A 21459-nucleotide genomic window follows, 5' to 3' on the forward strand; every position below is an offset into this window, starting at 1 on the left:
TCTGACTCAAGTGAGAATGATTCTGGTGCATCAGGAACCGGCAGTCCTTCTCCGTGGGGTACTGGGCGTATAGATGATGGAATGTTTGGATAATGCACAGTCCACTTTTTCTTCTTTGACACACCTTTCCCAACTGGAGGCACCATGCAGAAGGAACAATTGCTGGTATGATCTGTTAGCTCTCTCCAAATCATTGGCACTGCAAAAGGCATAGATTTCCTTTTCCTTTTCAACCACTGGCGAAGATTTGTTGCACAAGTGTTACAGCATATGTGTGGGGCCCACCTCTTGTCCTGATCTCCAATTTTGCAGCCAAAATAAAGGTGATTGGCTTTCTTAACCATAGTGGTTATACTGCACTTTTGTGATGCAAAAGTCACTTCACCACAAACATAGCAGAAGTTATCTGCACTGTTCATACAAGTACGAGGCATCTCTGCTCACTTTGGCTAAACAGAAATGTGTCCCTTTGCAAAATCAAACACTGACAAATAAGAGAGCACGACACTGTATGATTTCTAGAGCTGATATAGGGCAATTTGTTCAGCAGAGTGATGTAAGCTTCGTTATGATTGCATCATCCATGACTTCTAGGAATAACAATGCAATTCATATCATGTATGACGCAATACCAGCTTCAGATTGCATCATTCATTATTTTACCTAAAAAGCAAGTACTGTCCAAACCCAGTCATAGATTTATTCATAGATCCAGTCAAAGATGTATTTTAGTCATTTCTGGTTTAAATTGAGATCCCTCCCCTTTATAACTCACTTATCCTCCGCTATTCCCAAGTCAAGGGTTGTATATACTGACCCAATAGCATATCTTGAAAATAGAGCCAGTCAACAATTTTAAGCATCATTTTTGTTCTCAGTGACCCAGAATTAGTAAAGTTTGACTACATTTATTTCAGAAGCATTTTGGCTGTAGAGCAGTGTAATTTTTCACAGGGACACACCATGTCACCAAAGCAATTCTCCTGACAAATTTTGAGCCATTGCTCCAAAGCATGGAAGCACTAGAGCTTCTCAACAAAATGGTTTGAGAGGTGGGACAAAACATGGGAAAAAACATTTTCCCCTAAGCTCATTCTTGGAAATGGCTGAACTGTTTTAGATGATCTTTCAAACAAAAGTTAGCCAGAGGTAGATACCCAACATGGAAAATTTCAGCCCATCTGATTGCAATTTGGCAAAGTTATAAGCAATTGAAAACGGGGTCTTATGAGGGAGAACCTTAACAGTAGGCATTGCAACATGTACCACATATAATATGTTAGCGTCTGAATATACATTCATATATGTATATAAAATACATATGAATATTAGAAAAACAACGTAGGTTCATATATACGCATACGCATGTACACACACGCACGCACACACACACATATATATATTTACCATTATACTCAGAGCACAAAGTGGAATCTATATTAAATTTGTGTACAGTATATACATATAATAAAACATTTCCAAATTTCACCTTTCACATTTGTTTTTCTCCTTACTTCTTAAAAGCACAAACAGTTACTGCTAAAGAGACTCCATGCTAACTCTGCAGAGATTGCTTTGAGTGCATGAGACAGTCATTATTTGCTGACTCACAATCGTTTATGCTGAATTTGTTAGAACCACTGATGCATGAACTGCTTATCAAAGTGTGATGAACAGTTCATGAGTCACTCTGGTAAATTAATATTAATGAGCCAATTTTCAAAGGATTCAGGACCCCTTCTCTCTAAAACCCAATGAATTATTTTACGTGGAGAAACATTTATTGCCTATCTGAATTAACTATTTCTAAGCAAAAATTGCCTGGACCATTTAACCCACAGACATAAAACACATTTACAAAAGCTACACTAATTTACTAGACCATTATATCTCAAAGAATCATAGTCTATTGTGTTAAAGACCAAAAAAACCGCAAACTATAACCTTGAGAGACTATTTGTGCCAGGTTATTGCCCTGATCTGCATTAGAGTCAAGACCTCATCCAAAGCCCAAAGAAGTGAATGGAAAGACTCCCACTGAGTTTTAGGTTTTTGAACTGATCCTAACTGAGAAGGCCTCAATACAGCAGCAGTACTGTCAGTACCAGGCATTCAAAAACTAGACTCGGAACAACAAAAAAATATGAAATTTTAAAATATAAAAATTGATTGAATTTTATAGGTCTTATTTTTTGAGCCTTTATGTTTACACTCCAATCACAAGTGCAAGCTTTTCTTTGCAACACTGAGGGCTAGAATCTTAGGGCAGATCTATGCTTCAAAACACTGCATCGGCACAGCTGCACCACTGTAGCACTTAAGTGAAGACATTCCTACACTGAGAGAGCTTCTCCCGTCAGCTTAATTAATCCACCTCTGCGAGAGGTGGTAGCTATGTCAACAGGAACTCTCCCACTGACCTAGCATTGTCTACACCAGGGGTTAGGTCGGTATAGGTATGTCACTCAAGGGATTTTTCAACCCCCAGAGCGACGTAGTTATACCAATATAAGTCTGTAGTATAGACCTGGCCTTACTTTTACACTTCTACCCCGATATAACGCGACCCGATATAACACGAATTTGGATATAACGCGGTAAAGCAGCGCTCCGGGGGGACGGGGCTGCATGCTCCGGTTGCTCAAAGCAAGTTCAATATAACGCGGTTTCACCTATAACGCAGTAAGATTTTTTGGCTCCCGAGGACAGCGTTATATCGGGGTAGAGGTGTATTTTTTATTTTACATGAAAGCTGATATTCTTGTATACTCATTTGTGTCCAAGAGCTGGGGCTTTCACAAGAATACTTAATACAGTGAGACTTGTGATACAAGTGTGAGAGTTGGCAATACTGCAATAGATAGTAATGACTCCTTTTTAGAGTTGTTAGGCACTATTGGGTGAATTAAAGAGTCACCAGAGAAAATTTAATGGTAATTGTGTTTACCATAAGGGAACCATGCCAACACACTGTATTAGAAAACTCATGTCGGAACTGACATCTGATTAAGAAAATTCATCTGTGATTACCTGAGAATGTCCTTTATACAAGTAATAAGTGCCACAGATCCATTACAATGTGTACTTCAGAGTGCTTGGAGTTTGGGGGTAAAGCCAATTGTATCAGTCACTGACAACAGGGTATGTCCCACCTGCTGAAGTTCTCTCCAACTGAGACAAGTTCCACAGTGAGATTAATTCAATTGTACTTTCCTAAATTACAGATTGTGTTAAAATAATATCTTGAGAAAAAAGCATGTCCTTGTGCTGAGCATTCATTCCCCATAATGAAAGAAACTCAAATATTTGGATGTGCATTTCCATCTCTATTCTTGATTACATATTTGTCTTCAATGTGGGCCAGATCTCTGGAGCTTATTAGTTGAAGTAAAGACATTTTTAGTTAAGCTCAGATACCTTATCCTATTCTTCACTGTGCTCAGGTACACAGATCCATTATAATGGGATTTTCACAGCGGTGGGAAGGAGGACTTTGGACATCCAAAATATTATTGTTGTGCTGGAGGGTATTTGTGGCTGCTCACAAGTGTGTCTTTGATCCCTTTGATCCCTGCAGACCACTGACTGCACTGAAGTCAATGTGCATGCTTACCAACTTTCATTCAGGCTAAATGGAAGAAGCAATTAAGCTCCTTTATGGAGTAAGATAGCTGATACAACAGAATCCACTGCCCAAGGCATTGGATCAGATTGGAAAGCCTGAGCAATAACTAACTCCGACAGAATAAGAGGAGTTCCCTGGGACTGACTGAAAATGAAGAGTCTAGGGCATTGATTGGTGGGGCTGTGTGTGTCTGTATGTATCAGAAGTAGAAAGCAAACAGAAAAGCCAACAGAAAGCCAGATAAGCAATGTGAGTGTGGCCCCAGAAGGAAGTCAATAAAAAGTTTCATTTACACAAAGGACTGACTGGAAAGGCAGGCTTGAAAATTGAGAGCAACGAAACTGCCTCCTGTTGTTTGTTCCTACTGTGTTCAGGGAAACAGGACTTTGTGTGTAACAAACAGGATGGCACCAATTAAATTCCTGACTCAATTAATTTCTTCTCCTTAAGAAAACAACTTATCAATAACTATTGGCTAACAGCTCAAGTCAACGGACATTATACAGTATATATCGTCCTTCTTGTGGGCACTTAGGAGTGGAAAAGACTTCTGCTAATAAAAAAGACACTGGCTAAAGACTGGATAACCAATATGTATAATTTGATGAATGTATATATTCATGACCAGGTGGCCACCTATCAGATCTCAATGCATTACTTCTCTGCCCTGAGACTGTCATTGCTCCTAAGGATTGGAGTTTGATGTTTAATAGAATGAAGAGTACGCCTTTAATTTATTTTGGGAGTGAATGCTATGACAGCTTTGCGGACAACTTGTCTGACTTAATCAGTAAAATGAAAATGAAAATTTCATCTGACAAGAGACAGTAGCTATAAGGAAGTCTGCTTTAATGGATAGGAAAAATAATGACACCTCCTGCAGTGGTTCAATCTGGGTAATATTGTAAGGAGCAGAATGAGATTTCAAGGTTGTGTTCTATGAGCTTGTCGGACTAGAGTAAAGGTTGTTGCTCTAAGAAAACAGTTCATGCTGGAATTTATTTAAAACTTCCTTTTATTTTATATATGATATTTATTATTTTGTTTGAACTCTTGTGCATACACATACACATTAAGACAAGGAACTTAAGGCTGTGTTTAACTTGTTTAACATGGTAGTTATTCTGCTGGCTGGTGCAAAGTTCATGGTATATTTGTTCACTTCTTAAGGTCTATGCAAAGGGTAATCACTTCATCTAAGTATCCATTTTCAACCAGTCTGGTGCTGGATGGAAAACTGACTTTTTGCAATTGCAGACCTACTCTGAGAGACAGACACACTGAAAGGTTCAATGGTAGGTTAGAGCAAGAGACTCTTCAGCCAGAATGGCATCAATATTGCTGTAACTCTCACCTTCCTATCTTTGGTATGGTCCTGGGGAGCAGTGGAAAAGGTGAAAAACCACCAAATTAATTCAGGTAAGTGAGGATATGTCTGGGTAACAGTAATGACTGGAGTTGGGAGGAGTGGGGGAGAAAAATAGAGGAATTGTCTGTGCGATAGTAAAATGAGAGTGTGAAGATAAACCTCTTTCAGGAATCTATTCAGATAGGACTCTGCTCTGTCTGTTCCCAAGTCTCTGAGGCTAGATATAGGATGGGGAACAGACTGTATGGCTAAGATCTGAAGTAGGTGATAGATGATTTCATTTATGTCCTATCATATCTCCATGGGCTGTTTGAGATTAGGAATGGGACAAAGTGTCCCTTTAGATGTGTCAGCCCATTATTTTCCCCTCTATTCCATGGAAGTGAGCAGGAGAACCAGGCACTAGTCTATTAGATAAGGCTCTGTTGTGGACAGAGGCCAGTTCAGCAGCAGGTAAACCAAGTGAGAAGGAGTTTGTGATAATCCTAGCATTATTACTGGCACCTGAGGTGACACCACACCATATCACAGTCACATCCAACCAAAAATTGATCTGTACATCCTCTTAAAAAAAACCCATCTTTCTATTCTAGGTTCTTATGCTACCCACATCACCATGGTAGTTAAGCAGACGATGGCAGCACCCATGGAAGTTATAGGTGAAAGTGTACTTACACAACATACTATGGAATAAGCATAACAGAGTAAGAGTTAACATTTGTTGGCATAGATATGCCTCATTCATTTGCAGCTACATTAGCTTTAACTAATGCCCTGGTATTAAAAAAAAACTCTGCACTTTTCATGTGTTCATAGCTAAGTTAGCTTCTCATGCAAGTTACTCTTCCCCGAAATGTCCCCAAGGAAGGATGTGCTATTCGTTCCAAACGAAATGTACACTCCATTGATGCTAATAAAATATTCAAATAAATCTACCTATGGCCATAGATGTTGAAGACAAACCATTGGCATCTAAAGGGAAGGGATGTTTATTACTTGTCATCTTTATAGTTAGATATATATTAGACATCAGATCTTATATTTCTAGTTCATGAAAATAAGGGGCTTCGATCATGGTATAAAGTCCATGAGATTTCCAAACCTGTTACAATGTATGTGATAGAGTAATAAACACCTTCACCAGTCCGGCAATTCATTTAATATTATGAACCAAATCTGGCACGCATTTGCCTAATCCCTAGCATTTTTCACAAAAGCAGAAAGTCTCTGGAATTAGCTTTCACCGTGCAATTTAGTTTTTGCTTATTAGTATTTTAAAACACCAAACTTAATTACCCTTTCCAACACTCACTCTTACTCAACAGAACTCAGAATTTTCTTGTTTATTCAACAGTTGTAGAATTCTCAGTAAAGGCCATTCAGCGAATGCACTGAAAAGTGTAACGGCTAAATGGACAAAATGACAAAAAGCTAGAAGTAAAATAGAGTTTTCTACTGATTTGTGTAAATAAATTCTCACACAACTGATTACAAAAAATCAGGTTGTGGTTTCATAAGTGTGAAACATTTTTCATTATCACTTCAACTGTTTAGATGGTTCTGGTAAACATTACAAGTTCATTCCACAACTGGAAAACTAGCTTTTCACCCTGAAGAAAAAAAAAATCTGCAAATGCTAAAAAAATGGTGACTCCTCATTCTGTTATGGTTGTGAATACAGTATTTGAGAAAATAGCAAGTCATGTGAATAACTAAAGAAAAAACTGACAATTTTGTACAACTGTTTTGCTGTATGAAGCCCTTTTTGGACACAAACATTGTGTTAATAGGTATAACAATGATCAAATATTCATCAATTTTCTAAGTTAGTTTCCATGTGCTGTGTTTCCAATAAGCATGGAAGATAGAAAATAGGTAGGTGCTTACCTGTTCAGTTACTTTTGGTCCATTGATACTAGCTTGTGTCAGAGCATCATTAACAATTGAGTGAAAGTTCAGAAGTACATGCTCAATGTCATATGTCCCATGCATTGCACTGGATAACTCTTCCAATGACTGAATATATCTCCGCCAGTGAAGGTCAATTTCTGCCATGTTAGCTAAGCAGCCTCTAATTACATTCAGGCAGTACCCCATACATGGCTTACTTAAAGTCATTCCTTGGCAGTGGGGGCAATATTGCATTCGTAGTAAGGCTCTGCTACAGTCTTTAGAGAACTGCAAATGATCTGTTGTATTGATCACTTCAATCCCTAAATTGAGGGCCTGCAAGAAAGTACGACTGGATAACAATGATCTCCCCATTTGTCCCATGACTATTTTTGGAACATTACCAAAAGGACTGATATCTCTTTGTGACATTCGAATGCATTCTGAATATTCCAGTGAAATGTCAGTTAGACCAGGATTAATCAGATGATTATAGACTAGTGGGAACAGGGTGTCAAAAAATCTGTTCACCAGTTCTTCTGTACTAATGTCTATGCCAAATACAAAGAGTCCCACATCTGTAAAAAACTCTTGAACAGCAGTAGCAGCCTCGACAGCCATGTTTCTGTATGTGTTGCAGAAAAGCATGCTTGTGTAATTCTCAGCCTGTCTCATTAGCATTTCAAAGGTTTCTGTAATAAAAAAGAGGTACATATTTTAGAGTAAAAAAGGATGACACATTTCAGCAAAAACTTAAGACTCTAACAAGGATTATATTACTTTAATTTGTGTTTCACTTATATGACAGATATCTTTGCATTGCAACAATTAATGGCTAGAATTTAAGAAGATACATTCTAAATGACATATAAACCCTCTTTCTTAGTGTGTTGACAGTACCTAGCACATTGTGGATCATACTAAAATATTCAATAATAAACACCAACTTTTCTGATATAATGTATTTTATAAACAAATGCAAAGGGCAAATGAATGGTAACTAGCTTGCAGAATAAATCAGACACCAACAGTAGCTGTCTCAATACATTAGATCACCCACTCCATTAATTCAATAGACCTTCCACAATTTGTAATGTAAGTGAAATATTATCACTCATTCCACTTTAAATAATGAAATAAAGTCTCTACCATTTAGAATGGGGTGTTAAAGATGGCAATGAAACAGCTCTTCTGTTTTATTCATTAATATGTAACTTTTACAGAGCAAACAGATGTGGCTTCTTTTTGAAAGAGAGCAGGTGCAGCACATACAATCTGAAGCATACTTTTAAACTGTACTGATAAATCCAATGGTCAATGAGAATTGAGAGCACTCAGAACTTTGCAGAATCTGGCTCAATGCTAGCAAAATGATGATTGCTATGGGAACAAATGCTAATGTTGTGCATGTTATGCCTTACTGATGTATAAGCACCCAGGATAAAATGAGTTAAAATACCCACGCAGTACCTAATTCTGAAAGTAGGTAAGAAGATCATGTAGGTTAAAGTATTTTCCTGTGAATGGGAAGTCAAACCCTTTCTGAGGTTCAGTGGGTTCACAAAAGGAAGGTTAATGTCCACATCACCTTTCAAAATACTTGAACCTAGGTGAGGAGCCTTGGACTAGGAGTTTCCCAGGTGAAAAGCCCATGGGCTGTGACTGGAAGAGAAAGCGGTATGTTTAATCAGTTAGATGATAAGAGTTGCTTCTTGGTGATTGGGCAGTGATGCCATAAGATTTCTGCAAGAAAATAGCATGTGTACAGTTTGTAACCACCTCTGTTAAATGGAACAGAAGTCGTATACATTTTGTAAATAAGCAAATTACACTAAATACCCTAACTCTGCATCACTGATTTCTACTTTGTTTGCACAGAGTTAAAGTTGCACAGACATGTACCTTAACTCTCTTTCCTGATTTTCAAAGTTTCAAGTTTTGCTGAACTTGATGTTTGGAAGGACACAAGATACCACTGGGCAATCTTAACTCCTTGTTAATGAGAAGATTTGGGGTTTTTTGTTGGTCAGTGAATGTAGCTTGTGATAAATTTGGAACAGCAAAATATGCCCTCATACCCACAAAACTCAGTTGGTGAATTCTCTCTTTATGAGCTCTTTGTGGTGTCACTCAATCATTTGCAACTTGTTCAGAGTACAGTGGCATAATTGCTCACTGTCTTGAGCTGCTGTACAAGATTTACACTGACTGCCTAGAAACTGGCAGATTAACTTAAAACTGACATGCTTGCTTTTAAAAGACCTTTACAATTCCAAATTCTGGGGCCTACTACTCATGCCTTTTAATGATGGATTTCTGTACTCACACACTACCCAGTGCTTAGAATTTTGCCACTATATCTGACATTGACAGGCAATCAAGGTTTTTACTGCAGTGGGACCTATAACATGTAATTTCCTTCCCCCAAAATACACCTCCATTTTATCCCACTTTAAAAAACATCTTAAAGTTTTATTTCTCCCCACAGGTGTTTAGAATAGCCACTCTTGACCTTTTATTTATCACATTCCTGTTCAATCACTGTCTTCACATTTCTAAAATTTGACTCACTCATTTGTTTTTAACTATTTGTATCTTAAAAGGGCGACAGTTTAGCATGTTTTATTATATTGTATTTGTATTTATTCTGCAGTACAGCGCCCTCACCATTTTGAGAAAAGGGTGGTATATAATTAAAGTTACTACATAGGCATCACTAACGGCACAATACATAATATGTGAAACTGACGGTTCCAAGCCATCACACCGAATAACCGTCCCTATGGGAGGTTTCAAGCTTTCAACTACCCAGGGTCTATCTTTCTCTGTACTAAACGTTATGTATCCCAACCAATCACAACTCGCCCACTCCATACCAGAACTCTCTACACTAGGAAAGTGGCGTGTTACTGAAGACAGTGGTCTGCCTTGGGGCCAGGTGAACAAGTGTTGACTCTACATTAATTGCTTTAACAGTGAGAAAAAAAATCTATTAGTACCACAGAAGAAACCATTCTTGAAATTAGAACACTTGATAATGGACTTTTTTCTTATTTGCTTTTTCAAAATACAGTCTATATTCCTCTAATTGCAATAAAATATCACATCCATGTCTCTGCCTAACAAATAACCTGAAAAAAGAATGCTTTCCTCTACTGGAATGAGGGAGCAATCTCATTGCCAATCTCTGGTGTCAATTTATAGAATGGAAAGAGATATCAGGCTCTCCTAGTTCATATTCTTAGCCAACCTAATGAAATATGCTTGCATACACAGCAGTATATATAATCACACAAGGCCATATAGCCCAGGGACACAACATACCCCCATACTAGTTTCAACAATATCTGACCCTCTGGAACAGGAAGTCTCCATTATCTGAATAACCTATAGGGTAAAATAATAAGCCTCTTTGATCTACGTGTGTCAAGGCTGAATCTGACTCTGTCACTCCGAAGTGTGGCCCACAAGGATTTTAAAAATTAATACTTGCCACCCCAGGCTTGTATTAAACTCCCAAGGTTACAGCTTTTCTCTGACCTTGGCTTGGTAAACACAGCCACCAACCAAATGCAAAAAAAAACCCTTTGAGCCCAGGAAGGAATACTTGGGAATTCCTCCTGTTGGGTACTCTCAAGCCCTTTCACCCTCCCCTCCGGGGAAGAGCTGAGAAAGAAAACAAATGAAATTAGTTGTGGCTACCAGCTAATCAAACAACATGCACAAACCTCTTAGGACACCAAAATCCAATCCTGTTCTTTAAAAAGGTAAATTTTATTAAAAAGAAAAAGAAAGAAAATACATCTGGAACATAGGCTTTTGCTTGATTTTAAAAGAGCAATTCCAAAAATCAGGCACCCAAAATAGTTTTTTGGGGGATTCAGCTTAAAGGTTACAAGCAAACAAAAGGATCTGGGGTTAGAACAGAGGAGTCCACAAGCCAATAAGAAATAAAATAACCATAATTGTGCCTTTTAAACATTCCCTAATTTTACTTAAATATCTGAGGCTCCAGATAAGTAGGTTCGAGATATGAATTGGTAATCTATAACACTGGTCTACAATTTTTGAGAAGTCGTCTGCTTTAGAGATAAAATGTGCTATTTATTATGTATTTTGATGTGCTGAATTCAAATATGACAATTAAAACAACTGATTGGTTACTGTTTCTAAGATATTTAAGTTTTTACATTTTATGTCTATGTATATTGTGTAGATAGTAGAGTTTTAATCATAAATTGTAAATCTAGGTCTTTTCATGTGTTTGTGGTTGCTTTACATGATAATATTTCACCTGTCCTGTTTATGTAACACTTTAAAAATCAGCAAAAGGGTTATATAAATAAAATTTATTATAAAACAAAAGGCAAAAAACTATTATGTACATAGTTTCGTCCTATTCAGTGTCTCCTCGGTGATTCTTAGCTTGTCATTTGTATTAATTAAATGGAACATCTCTTGTCACTGTCCAGCAGTAGTCTGCAAGCATTGATGGGCTCCATTTGCCCTGATAGCATTTCTCCATTATTGCAATGTCCTGCTGAAATCGCTCGCCGTGCTCGTCGCTCACTGCTCCGCAGTTCGGTGGAAAAAAATCTAGATGAGAGTGCAAAAAATGTATCTTTAGTGACATGTTGCAACCAAGGCTTTTGTATGCCTTGAGGAGGTTTTCCACCAACAACCTGTAGTTTTCTGCCTTGTTGTTTCCGAGAAAATTTATTGCCACTAACTGGAAGGATTTCCATGCCGTCTTTTCCTTGCCACGCAGTGCATGGTCAAATGCATCATCTCGAAGAAGTTCACGAATCTGAGGACCAACAAAGACACCTTCCTTTATCTTAGCTTCACTTAACCTTGGAAATTTTCCACGGAGGTACTTGAAAGCTGCTTGTGTTTTGTCAATGGCCTTGACAAAGTTCTTCATCAGACCCAGCTTGATGTGTAAGGGTGGTAACAAAATCTTCCTTGATTCAACAAGTGGTGGATGCTGAACACTTTTCCTCCCAGGTTCCAATGACTGTCAGAGTGGCCAGTCTTTCTTGATGTAGTGGGAATCTCTTGCACGACTATCCCATTTGCAGAGAAAATAGCAGTACTTTGTGTATCCAGTCTGCAGACCAAGCAAGAGAGCAACAACCTTCAAATCGCCACAAAGCTGCCACTGATGTTGGTCATAGTTTATGCACCTCCAAAGTTGTTTCATGTTGTCATAGGTTTCCTTCATATGGACTGCATGACCAATTGGAATTGATGGCAAAACATTGCCATTATGCAGTAAAACAGCTTTAAGACTCGTCTTCAATGAATCAATGAACCTTAACATCACCTGCCAGGAGATTCCACTGCTGTAGTCTGGAGCCCAACAGCTCTGCCTTACTCTTGGGTAGTTCCAAATCCCTGACAAGCTCATTCAGTTCACCTTGTGTTATGAGGTGTGGGTCAGAGGAGGAGGATGGGAGAAAATGTGGGTCCTGTGACATTGATGGTTCAGGACCAGAAGTTTCATCCTCTTCCTCTTCCTCGTCTGACTTAAGTGAGAATGATTCTGGTGCATCAGGAATCGGCAGTCCTTCTCCGTGGGGTATTGGGCGTATAGCTGATGGAATATTTGGATAATGCACAGTCCACTTTTTCTTCTTTGACACACCTTTCCCAACTGGAGGCACCATGCAGAAGGAACAATTGCTGGTATGATCTGTTGGCTCTCTCCAAATCATTGGCACTGCAAAAGGCATAGATTTCCTTTTCCTGTTCAACCACTGGCGAAGATTTGTTGCACAAGTGTTGCAGCATATGTGTGGGGCCCACCTCTTGTCCTGATCTCCAATTTTGCAGCCAAAATAAAGGTGATAGGCTTTCTTAACCATAGTGATTATACTGCGCTTTTGTGATGCAGAAGTTATCGGCACTGTTCACACAAGTACGAGGCATCTCTGCTCATTTTGGCTAAACAGAAATGTGTCCCTTTGCAAAATGAAACACTGACAAATAAGAGAGCATGACACTGTATGATTTCTAGAGCTGATATAGGGCAATTTGTTCAGCAGAGTGATGTAAGCTTTGTTATGATTGCATCATCCATGACTTCTAGGAATAACATGATGCAATTCATATCATGTATGACGCAATACCAGCTTCAGATTGCATCATTCATTGTTTTGCCTAAAAAGCAAGTACTGTCCAAACCCAGTTATAGATTTATTCATAGATCCAGTCAAAGATGTATTTTAGTCATTTCTGGTTTAAATTGAGATCCCTTCCCTTTATAACTCACTTATCCTCCGCCATTCCCAAGTCAAGGGTCGTATATACTGACCCAATAGCATATCTTGAAAACTAGAGCCAATCAACAGTTTTAAGCATCATTTTCATTCTCAGTGACCCAGAATTAGTAAAGTTTGACTACATTTATTTCAGAAGCATTTTGGCTGTAGAGCAGTGTAATCAGACCTGGCTTAAAGCTGGTTACAGTATTGCTGCCCGTGTCCCTGCATCCCAGAGAACAACAGACAAAGGGAAAGTTTCTTTCCCAATTTTAAAACGTTCTACCTTCCCATTGGCTCTTTTGGTCATGTGACCACTTTTTTTTCTTTACCTGGGGACTTTTTAACCCTTTACAGGTAAAGCAAGTAAAGAACAGCTACCAAGAGGGATTTTATAGCTAACTGGCTGGCTGGCTGGCTGGGTGTCCATCAAAGGGAGCTATCCCCCCCTTTATTTACCACAACATGTTAGGGGACATAACCTTTAAGATTTTAAATAAGGAGATTGGCTTCTTATTGCTGTTTCTACCACGACCCTTTCATATAATGTGTCATTTTTGCATTAGTGGACATGAACACTTACAAGTTCTAAAACAAACTATTCAGTCCCATCTTGCTCTGTGATTTGTAGATAAGGAGAATGAAAACTTGGTTCTTTCAAAAACAAAACTAAACAAAACAAATACCACTGTTGTGTTGTGGTCTTCTCCCCACCCTCCAGATCTGCATAAAAAACTTAGTTCAGGGAATACAAATGAGGAGTTTACAAACCCATGAGAACCTTGGCTAAAATGTACAGAAGTGTAAGAACATTAGTAGACAACCCATTTTACCTACTGAGGGACTAACTAAATGTTTACATCTGAAATAATTGGGTTTTTATTCAATAAGAAAGCTAGAATCTTGTTACTAAATATTCCACGTAGCCACAAAATAAAAGTCCTAGAAAGGAACTTGATTTGTCCCACATATTTCAATTTAGCCTGGCAAATCCTTATTTACATTTTTCTTTTATCGTATTTATTTTTTAAACTGGCTCTCCCTAAAAATAAAGAAAAGGAAAATATGCAGATCAAATCAATAGTTGTAAAACCACCCACATTAAAAATTATAAGAATCAGATCTTGCCAAATTATGTCTGACAGTTATTGTGAGGAGCATTTTGAATTTAGTCAGGGACTCACCACCATAAAAACCCAAGAAATAATAGAGTAATCATCCTAAATTGGACCTGAAGCCCAAGATTGTCTGAAGCACATCTGAGAATTCATTATTTGTGTATAGGAATAAAGCAGATTGGAGGCTGGTCCAAAGTCCATTAAAGTCAATGGAAATTTTTTTGTTAACTTCAGTTGGCTTTGGATCAAGTCCTTAATAAAAAGAAAAAGATTACAGAGAAGATGTATTAATACATTCCACATGAACTGATCATTATTGTACAAGCCACCTTCCTTTTCCCATTAAAAATGTGTCAAGTTTCCCTTAATTTAAGGTCTGATTATTGTACAGGGTCTACTATTTCTGGTCAGCTTCATCTCTCTGATCATTCACCTGAAGACTGAGGAAAGATGTGTTAATTCTACCTTTTTCCTTAACCCTCCCATAAAAACTAGACAGATTGCCTACATCAGATAGAAGGAAATTTCATCCGCTGCCTTTTCTATTCAGTTTTATATGTGAATAATACCCATCTCTCTCTCTAAAAATGCATTCAACTACACTAAGATATGTTATCTACACTCACTGAACTATGATCTTTAAATTTAAAGTGCATAACAGACACACTAATGAGGAGAGGGGGGAATCAAATCGATTCCTATTTCAGACTGTTTAAATAAAACAAACCATAAGATATACTGAAGTCTTCTGAGAAGGTGGCTATTTTCAAAAGTTCAGATTCTCAGTCTTTTACAGAAACCTTAACAATACTTCAGATAAAATTCATATCAGTAGGTAATGTTAGTGAAATGATGATGTAATAGTAACCTCTTTAGAATGACATGAACAGTCATTTTATGACCCATTTCAAATTTTTCATTATTATTCTTTCATAGATGAAAACCATAAAATACATAATCTAAAATGTCCATGACAATTCAAGGCTCCAGTACTCTATTCCTAAACGCAGAAACATTAGATGAAAGAATAAGTCATGCTGTACATGAATAATCAATAGATTTTTACAATGTAGTTCTAAACAATAAACTTTCAAGACTGAATTACATTTCTAGTGCCCCTGCAATCCACAAGTGAATGAACGCACAAACCTCCATGACTTATTGACCATTTGCCCTTTTCTAAGCATGTGATAATACCTGACACCTGAAGAATGGAGAAGTAGAAGACCTACATTTACCTGTGATATGGAACAGTAGCTGTGAACATTTCACAAAGACAATCTGTGTCGTTCATGACACTTTCATAGGCAAGACGACAATTAAGTCAATTTATTCCTGATCAATACTGTGAGTATATCAGATCTATAGTAATGGGGTTCTGCATATTATAAGACTCTGCATTCTGATTTACATCAAACTTCAGAAATTATTCACCCACATAAAATAACTGATGAGTATATAGTCCATATACTATATGTACATAAAAAACATCATTAATACAACAAAGATGAACATGAAAAGCTACCTTTTTACAGTTATTAAATGTATTTTTTTAAAAGAACTTACTTTGTGATTTTATGTTAGGTACATTTGTACCTACCATAAAAAGAGCATTTGTTCAACTTTAATACAAAGATCTATGCTGTGATTTTATTAGCTGTTTAAACTGTTGGAAAGCATACCAATTTCTCATTTTATATCTGTGCCAGGAAGCAACAGAAAATAGAAGACTAGACAAAACATATAATAAACACAGGACAAAATTAAGTAATTCAGTACATTGTTTTACTGTTTATTATGGGTGGATTCTATTCATTTTTAATTGATTGTTTATGTTAACACATGATGATAAGTTATTTTCTTGTTAATATCTGCATATGTAACATATGTGATTAGTATATACCATAAAAAAATTGGTTTATCATTTTACAATTATTTGTTTTACAGTAAGTGTAACCTCTCATTTATTCTTTTTAATTTGTTTATCCCAGAGAGTTATTTACAATTGCAAGAAGTACAAAGAAACTATAATAGCATGTTTCTCCTCTCTCCCTAAAGAAGTAATCAAACCATAGCTTTAAAAACAAATAACTTTATTGATTTTAAAACTGGATACAAAACTAAATACAAGAACTACAAGCTATTGACAAGCAACAAAAAATAAATACTTACAAAAACAGCGTCCTGGACTTCACCACCTCTCATTTGCACTTCTTTTTAAGATAATGTAAGAAATAATCCCTGCAGTTTTATCATTAATAGTACAAATGATATGTTCATGTGAAGCAATTTCTGCCTTGTCTATATATAAAACAAACTTTTACAAATAGGGCACGAGACTATCCTGGCTCCTCTTCCTGGGCCCAATCCAACTTTCGTGAAAATTCACATTGATTACACTGGAAGTTGCATTTGGCCCTAAATGGGCACTGAAAGTCTTTAAATATTTGGACCTCTAATCCCCATCCCAATAGGTACAGGAAAGTGCTTTCTAATTGTACATCTTGGGGTGGGAGTTGAGGACAGATTTTTGGAGCACATTTCTTATCCTTATGTTTAGTAGAACAGCACATTAAAATGATGACTAAATTTCTCAAAATTCTTGTACCTTTTTCAAAGCTTACCCATTCGTTTGCTTAATAGAGTTTAATCCACTGCACTTGCTATTAAATAAAGTGATCTATGCTCTAAATATTGAGACTTTACACTGGAAAAAAATAATATTACACAAAGGTGCCGTGACAGATTCCAGTTTCATTATTACTAATCAGCCAGTCAGTTACACTGTATTGCAATTTGGCACCAGTCCAATATCTAATTTTGTACACAGCAAATGAATAAGCACTCATCCAATCTCCAATATATAACTAATGTAAGTTACAGCCACAAACACTGGGTTAAAGCTCTCCCAGAAACCATTAAGAACACTCTGAGCCTTTGACAAAAGAATTTACAGTGTATCCAAAAAATCAGACTTAACCCATTAGACCTAACCCAAAGATCACACCTTAAAGAAGAGCATTAAAAAATAAACTAAATACTAATATCTAAATAGTGCTGTGGGTGTTTTCAGCTTTGAAACCTCAAACTGATCATATGGAACAGCCTGAGTCTAGTGGTGTTTCACTAGAGACATTTGCTGCTGAGTACTCTAATGTGTTTTACTTCTGCTTATGGACAGTCCAAATAATTTTGGGTGTCAAGCTGTCATCTAGATATGGTCCAATCATGCATGTCTGGCATACACATAACTCCTACTGGTCAAAGGGAATTTTGAGTACACAAATCTCAGCTCAAGTTTGCAGCTTAGGAAAACAAAAGCCTGTAATAAATGCCAGTTCTGTACAAAATAATGCATTTAGAATTTTTAAAATACATGTTACAGGAAAAAGCAACAGAGGGTCCTGTGGCACCTTTGAGACTAACAGAAGTATTGGGAGCATAAGCTTTCGTGGGTAAGAACCTCACTTCTTCAGATGCAAGCTTCTGCTCCCAATACTTCTGTTAGTCTCAAAGGTGCCACAGGACCCTCTGTTGCTTTTTACAGATTCAGACTAACACGGCTACCCCTCTGATACATGTTACAGGAAAATTACTCTTGGAAAAAACCTAAACTGAATAAATATTCCCAGCCATGAAGTAGTATGAGGTGCCATATCTAGTGTGTGAGCCCCATATCATTTATCAAAGCAGCAAAGATGAGTTGGAAGAACATTATTCCCAAGACACATAAATGATCATAACTAATTAACTCACTCAGGCATTGCCTGTGAACGTTAGATGAGACGGGGATCTAAAGGATAAGTGGCAGCAGAAAATCCGTGGGATTCACTAAAATTAATCTCCATTAACATACACTTCAAATTGATCCAGTTCAACACTATTGATTCAGCATATACCACAACATTTCTGTGGAGTGAAATCTACCAGGAGGAACTAACAGACTGACTCAAATGACACATATCTGGTCCTTCCTTATATGGAATTGCTCTTGGTAACTTCTTCTGCTTTGATGTCTTTATTTGCCAAGATATCAAAAATTAATTAAACACGCAGTTTACTTACCAAAATTGAGCAACTGGAAATAAACTGAAAACTTTGAAACTGAAAACTTAGCTCAATATTATTCACACAAAGATCTACATTACTGAGTAATGACAGAATATCCGCTACAATTTGTTTTCCTCGATCAGAAAATTAATATAGCTTATTATAGAAAATAATAATTGAGAGAGGAAAATATTAGGTGTAAATTCAAGAAAATTTAGTAAAGGCAACAGTATCTTTGCTAAAAGAACAGGAGTACTTGTGGCACCTTAGAGACTAACAAATTTATTAGAGCATAAGCTTTCGTGGACTACAGCCCACTTCTTCGGATGCATACAGAGTGGAATAAATATTGAGGAGATATATATACACACATACAGAGAGCATAAACAGGTGGGAGTTGTCTTACCAACTCTGAGAGGCCAATTAAGTAAGAGAAAAAAAACTTTTGAAGTGATAATCAAGCTAGCCCAGTACAGACAGTTTGATAAAAAGTGTGAGAATACTTACAAGGGGAGATAGATTCAATGTTTGTAATGGCTCAGCCATTCCCAGTCCTTATTCAATCCTGAGTTGATTGTGTCTAGTTTGCATATCAATTCCAGCTCAGCAGTCTCTCGTTGGAATCTGTTTTTGAAGTTTTTCTGTTGTAATATAGCCACCCGCAGGTCTGTCATAGAATGACCAGACAGGTTAAAGTGTTCTCCCACTGGTTTTTGAGTATTATGATTCCTGTTGTCAGATTTGTGTCCATTAATTCTTTTGCGGAGAGACTGTCCGGTTTGGCCAATGTACATGGCAGAGGGGCATTGCTGGCACATGATGGCATATATCACATTGGTAGATGTGCAGGTGAACGAGCCCCTGATGGTATGGCTGATGTGATTAGGTCCTATGATGATGTCACTTGAATAGATATGTGGACAGAGTTGGCATCGGGCTTTGTTACAAGGATAGGTTCCTGGGTCAATGGTTTTGTTCAGTGATGTGTGGTTGCTGGTGAGTATTTGCTTTAGGTTGGGAGGTTGTCTGTAAGCGAGGACAGGTCTGTCTCCCAAGATCTGTGAGAGTAAAGGATCATCTTTCAGGATAGGTTGTAGATCTCTGATGATGCGCTGGAGAGGTTTTAGTTGGGGGCTGAAGGTGACAGCTAGTGGTGTTCTGTTATTTTCTTTGTTGGGCCTGTCTTGTAGGAGGTGACTTCTGGGTACTCGGCTGGCTCTGTCAATCTGTTTTTTCACTTCAGCAGGTGGGTATTGTAGTTTTAAGAATGCTTGATAGAGATCTTGTAGGTGCTTGTCTCTATCTGAGGGATTGGAGCAAATGCGGTTATATCTTAGAGCTTGGCTGTAGACAATGGATCGTGTGGTGTGTCCTGGATGGAAGCTGGAGGCATGTAGGTAAGTGTAGCGGTCAGTAGGTTTCCGGTATAGGGTGGTATTTATGTGACCATCGCTTATTAGCACAGTAGTGTCCAGGAAACATGTACATTGGCCAAACCGGACAGTCTCTCCGCAAAAGAATTAATGGACACAAATCTGACATCAGGAATCATAATACTCAAAAACCAGTGGGAGAACACTTTAACCTGTCTGGTCATTCAATGACAGACCTGCGGGTGGCTATATTACAACAGAAAAACTTCAAAAACAGACTCCAACGAGAGACTGCTGAGCTGGAATTGATATGCAAACTAGACATAATCAACTCAGGATTGAATAAGGACTGGGAATGGCTGAGCCATTACAAACATTGAATCTATCTCCGCTTGTAAGTATTCTCACACTACTTATCAAACTGTCTGTACTAGGCTAGCTTGATTATCACTTCAAAAGTTTTTTTTCCTCTTACTTAATTGGCCTCTCAGAGTTGGTAAGACAACTCCCACCTGTTTATGCTCTCTGTATGTGTGTATATATATCTCCTCAATATTTATTCCACTCTGTATGCATCCGAAGAAGTGGGCTGTAGTCCACGAAAGCTTATGCTCTAATAAATTTGTTAGTCTCTAAGGTGCCACAAGTACTCCTGTTCTTTTTGCGGATACAGACTAACACGGCTGCTACTCTGAAAAGTATCTTTGCTAACACAGATGAATTAATCAAACAGCCTTGCTAAATACCTAAATGCCATAATGTTTGTATTATTCCATTATTAAATTTAAATTGTCATTTTAACTTTTTGAACATTGGAAGCTGTTTCAGAATTACTAGTTATAAATAGTGGTACATGAGTTTACACAGAAACTCAGGGATATTAAATGATTAATGGTTTGTAATATGCATAAACAGTTATGTACTCCCTTGTGGAAATTGTATTGTCTCAAATCTTATCACTGAATGATGACTAAACAGACATGGATCCTCTGATCAAAATAGACATCCACTGATCTTACTATAAAAACAATAAATTATAAATTCCTTGTATTTTCTGCAGGGAGAAAACAGCTTTACATTTCATTTTAACCCACAGATAGAGACCTGAGTAAGGAATATGATGAGTCAGTGTATCTCATGGCCATATATCTTACCCAGACAGCAACTCCCCATTTGGGGCTGCTCTGACTCATTACAGGCTTCCCAGAGTAGAGGCAGCTGTGTTCACTTTCCACCATAGCAACCCTCTCCCAATATTCAGGGCATCGGTCAGACTCTCTCTCCCCAGGCTAGATAAAGATGAGCCATTTGTATCACTCTTATAATAAGAGGAGGATGCAGGCCATCACAGATGTGTGAATGGGGGTATATTTGGAAAACAAGTTTGGGAGAATTGAGCAAAATGGGAAGGAATTGGTAGGGGGATAAAATGATTTTTTAATCTGATTTTTTATTTAAATTGGATTATTTAAATTAAATACAGGCATATTTTTAAAGAATCTGGTTTAAAATTAAAATTGGCAATCTATGATAAGGCTTAAATTATTATAATTTCTTAAAATCAATTAAATTAGATTTAAAAAAATAATATTAAGCAATACATATTTGCTGCCAAGTTTTAAAGAAAGTCAAACCAGGGAACTGCTGAAAGTCATTAGCTAAGCACCTGGAACCTGAGTTTGGTGAAGTGTTAATCCAGCTTTTGACACTGGTAGCCTCTTCTGCAACCAAAAGAAGCAACAAATGTAGTGTAATGGATGTATGTAGCTGC

General features: G+C 37.5%; 1 protein-coding gene across 1 annotated transcript in view; it reads right to left on the reverse strand.

The window, feature by feature from the left end:
• Window positions 1–21459, reverse strand: part of GPC5 (glypican 5) — a 1025745-nt gene that overhangs the window by 828996 nt on the left and 175290 nt on the right. Inside the window, exon 3 of the mRNA XM_065581062.1 lies at window positions 6882–7576. Within this exon, the coding sequence (XP_065437134.1) occupies window positions 6882–7576 (695 nt within the window). The remainder of the gene's footprint in view (window positions 1–6881; window positions 7577–21459) is intronic.

Source organism: Chrysemys picta, chromosome 1, assembly GCF_011386835.1.
Source record: "Chrysemys picta bellii isolate R12L10 chromosome 1, ASM1138683v2, whole genome shotgun sequence".
NCBI classification, from domain to species: Eukaryota; Metazoa; Chordata; order Testudines; family Emydidae; genus Chrysemys; species Chrysemys picta.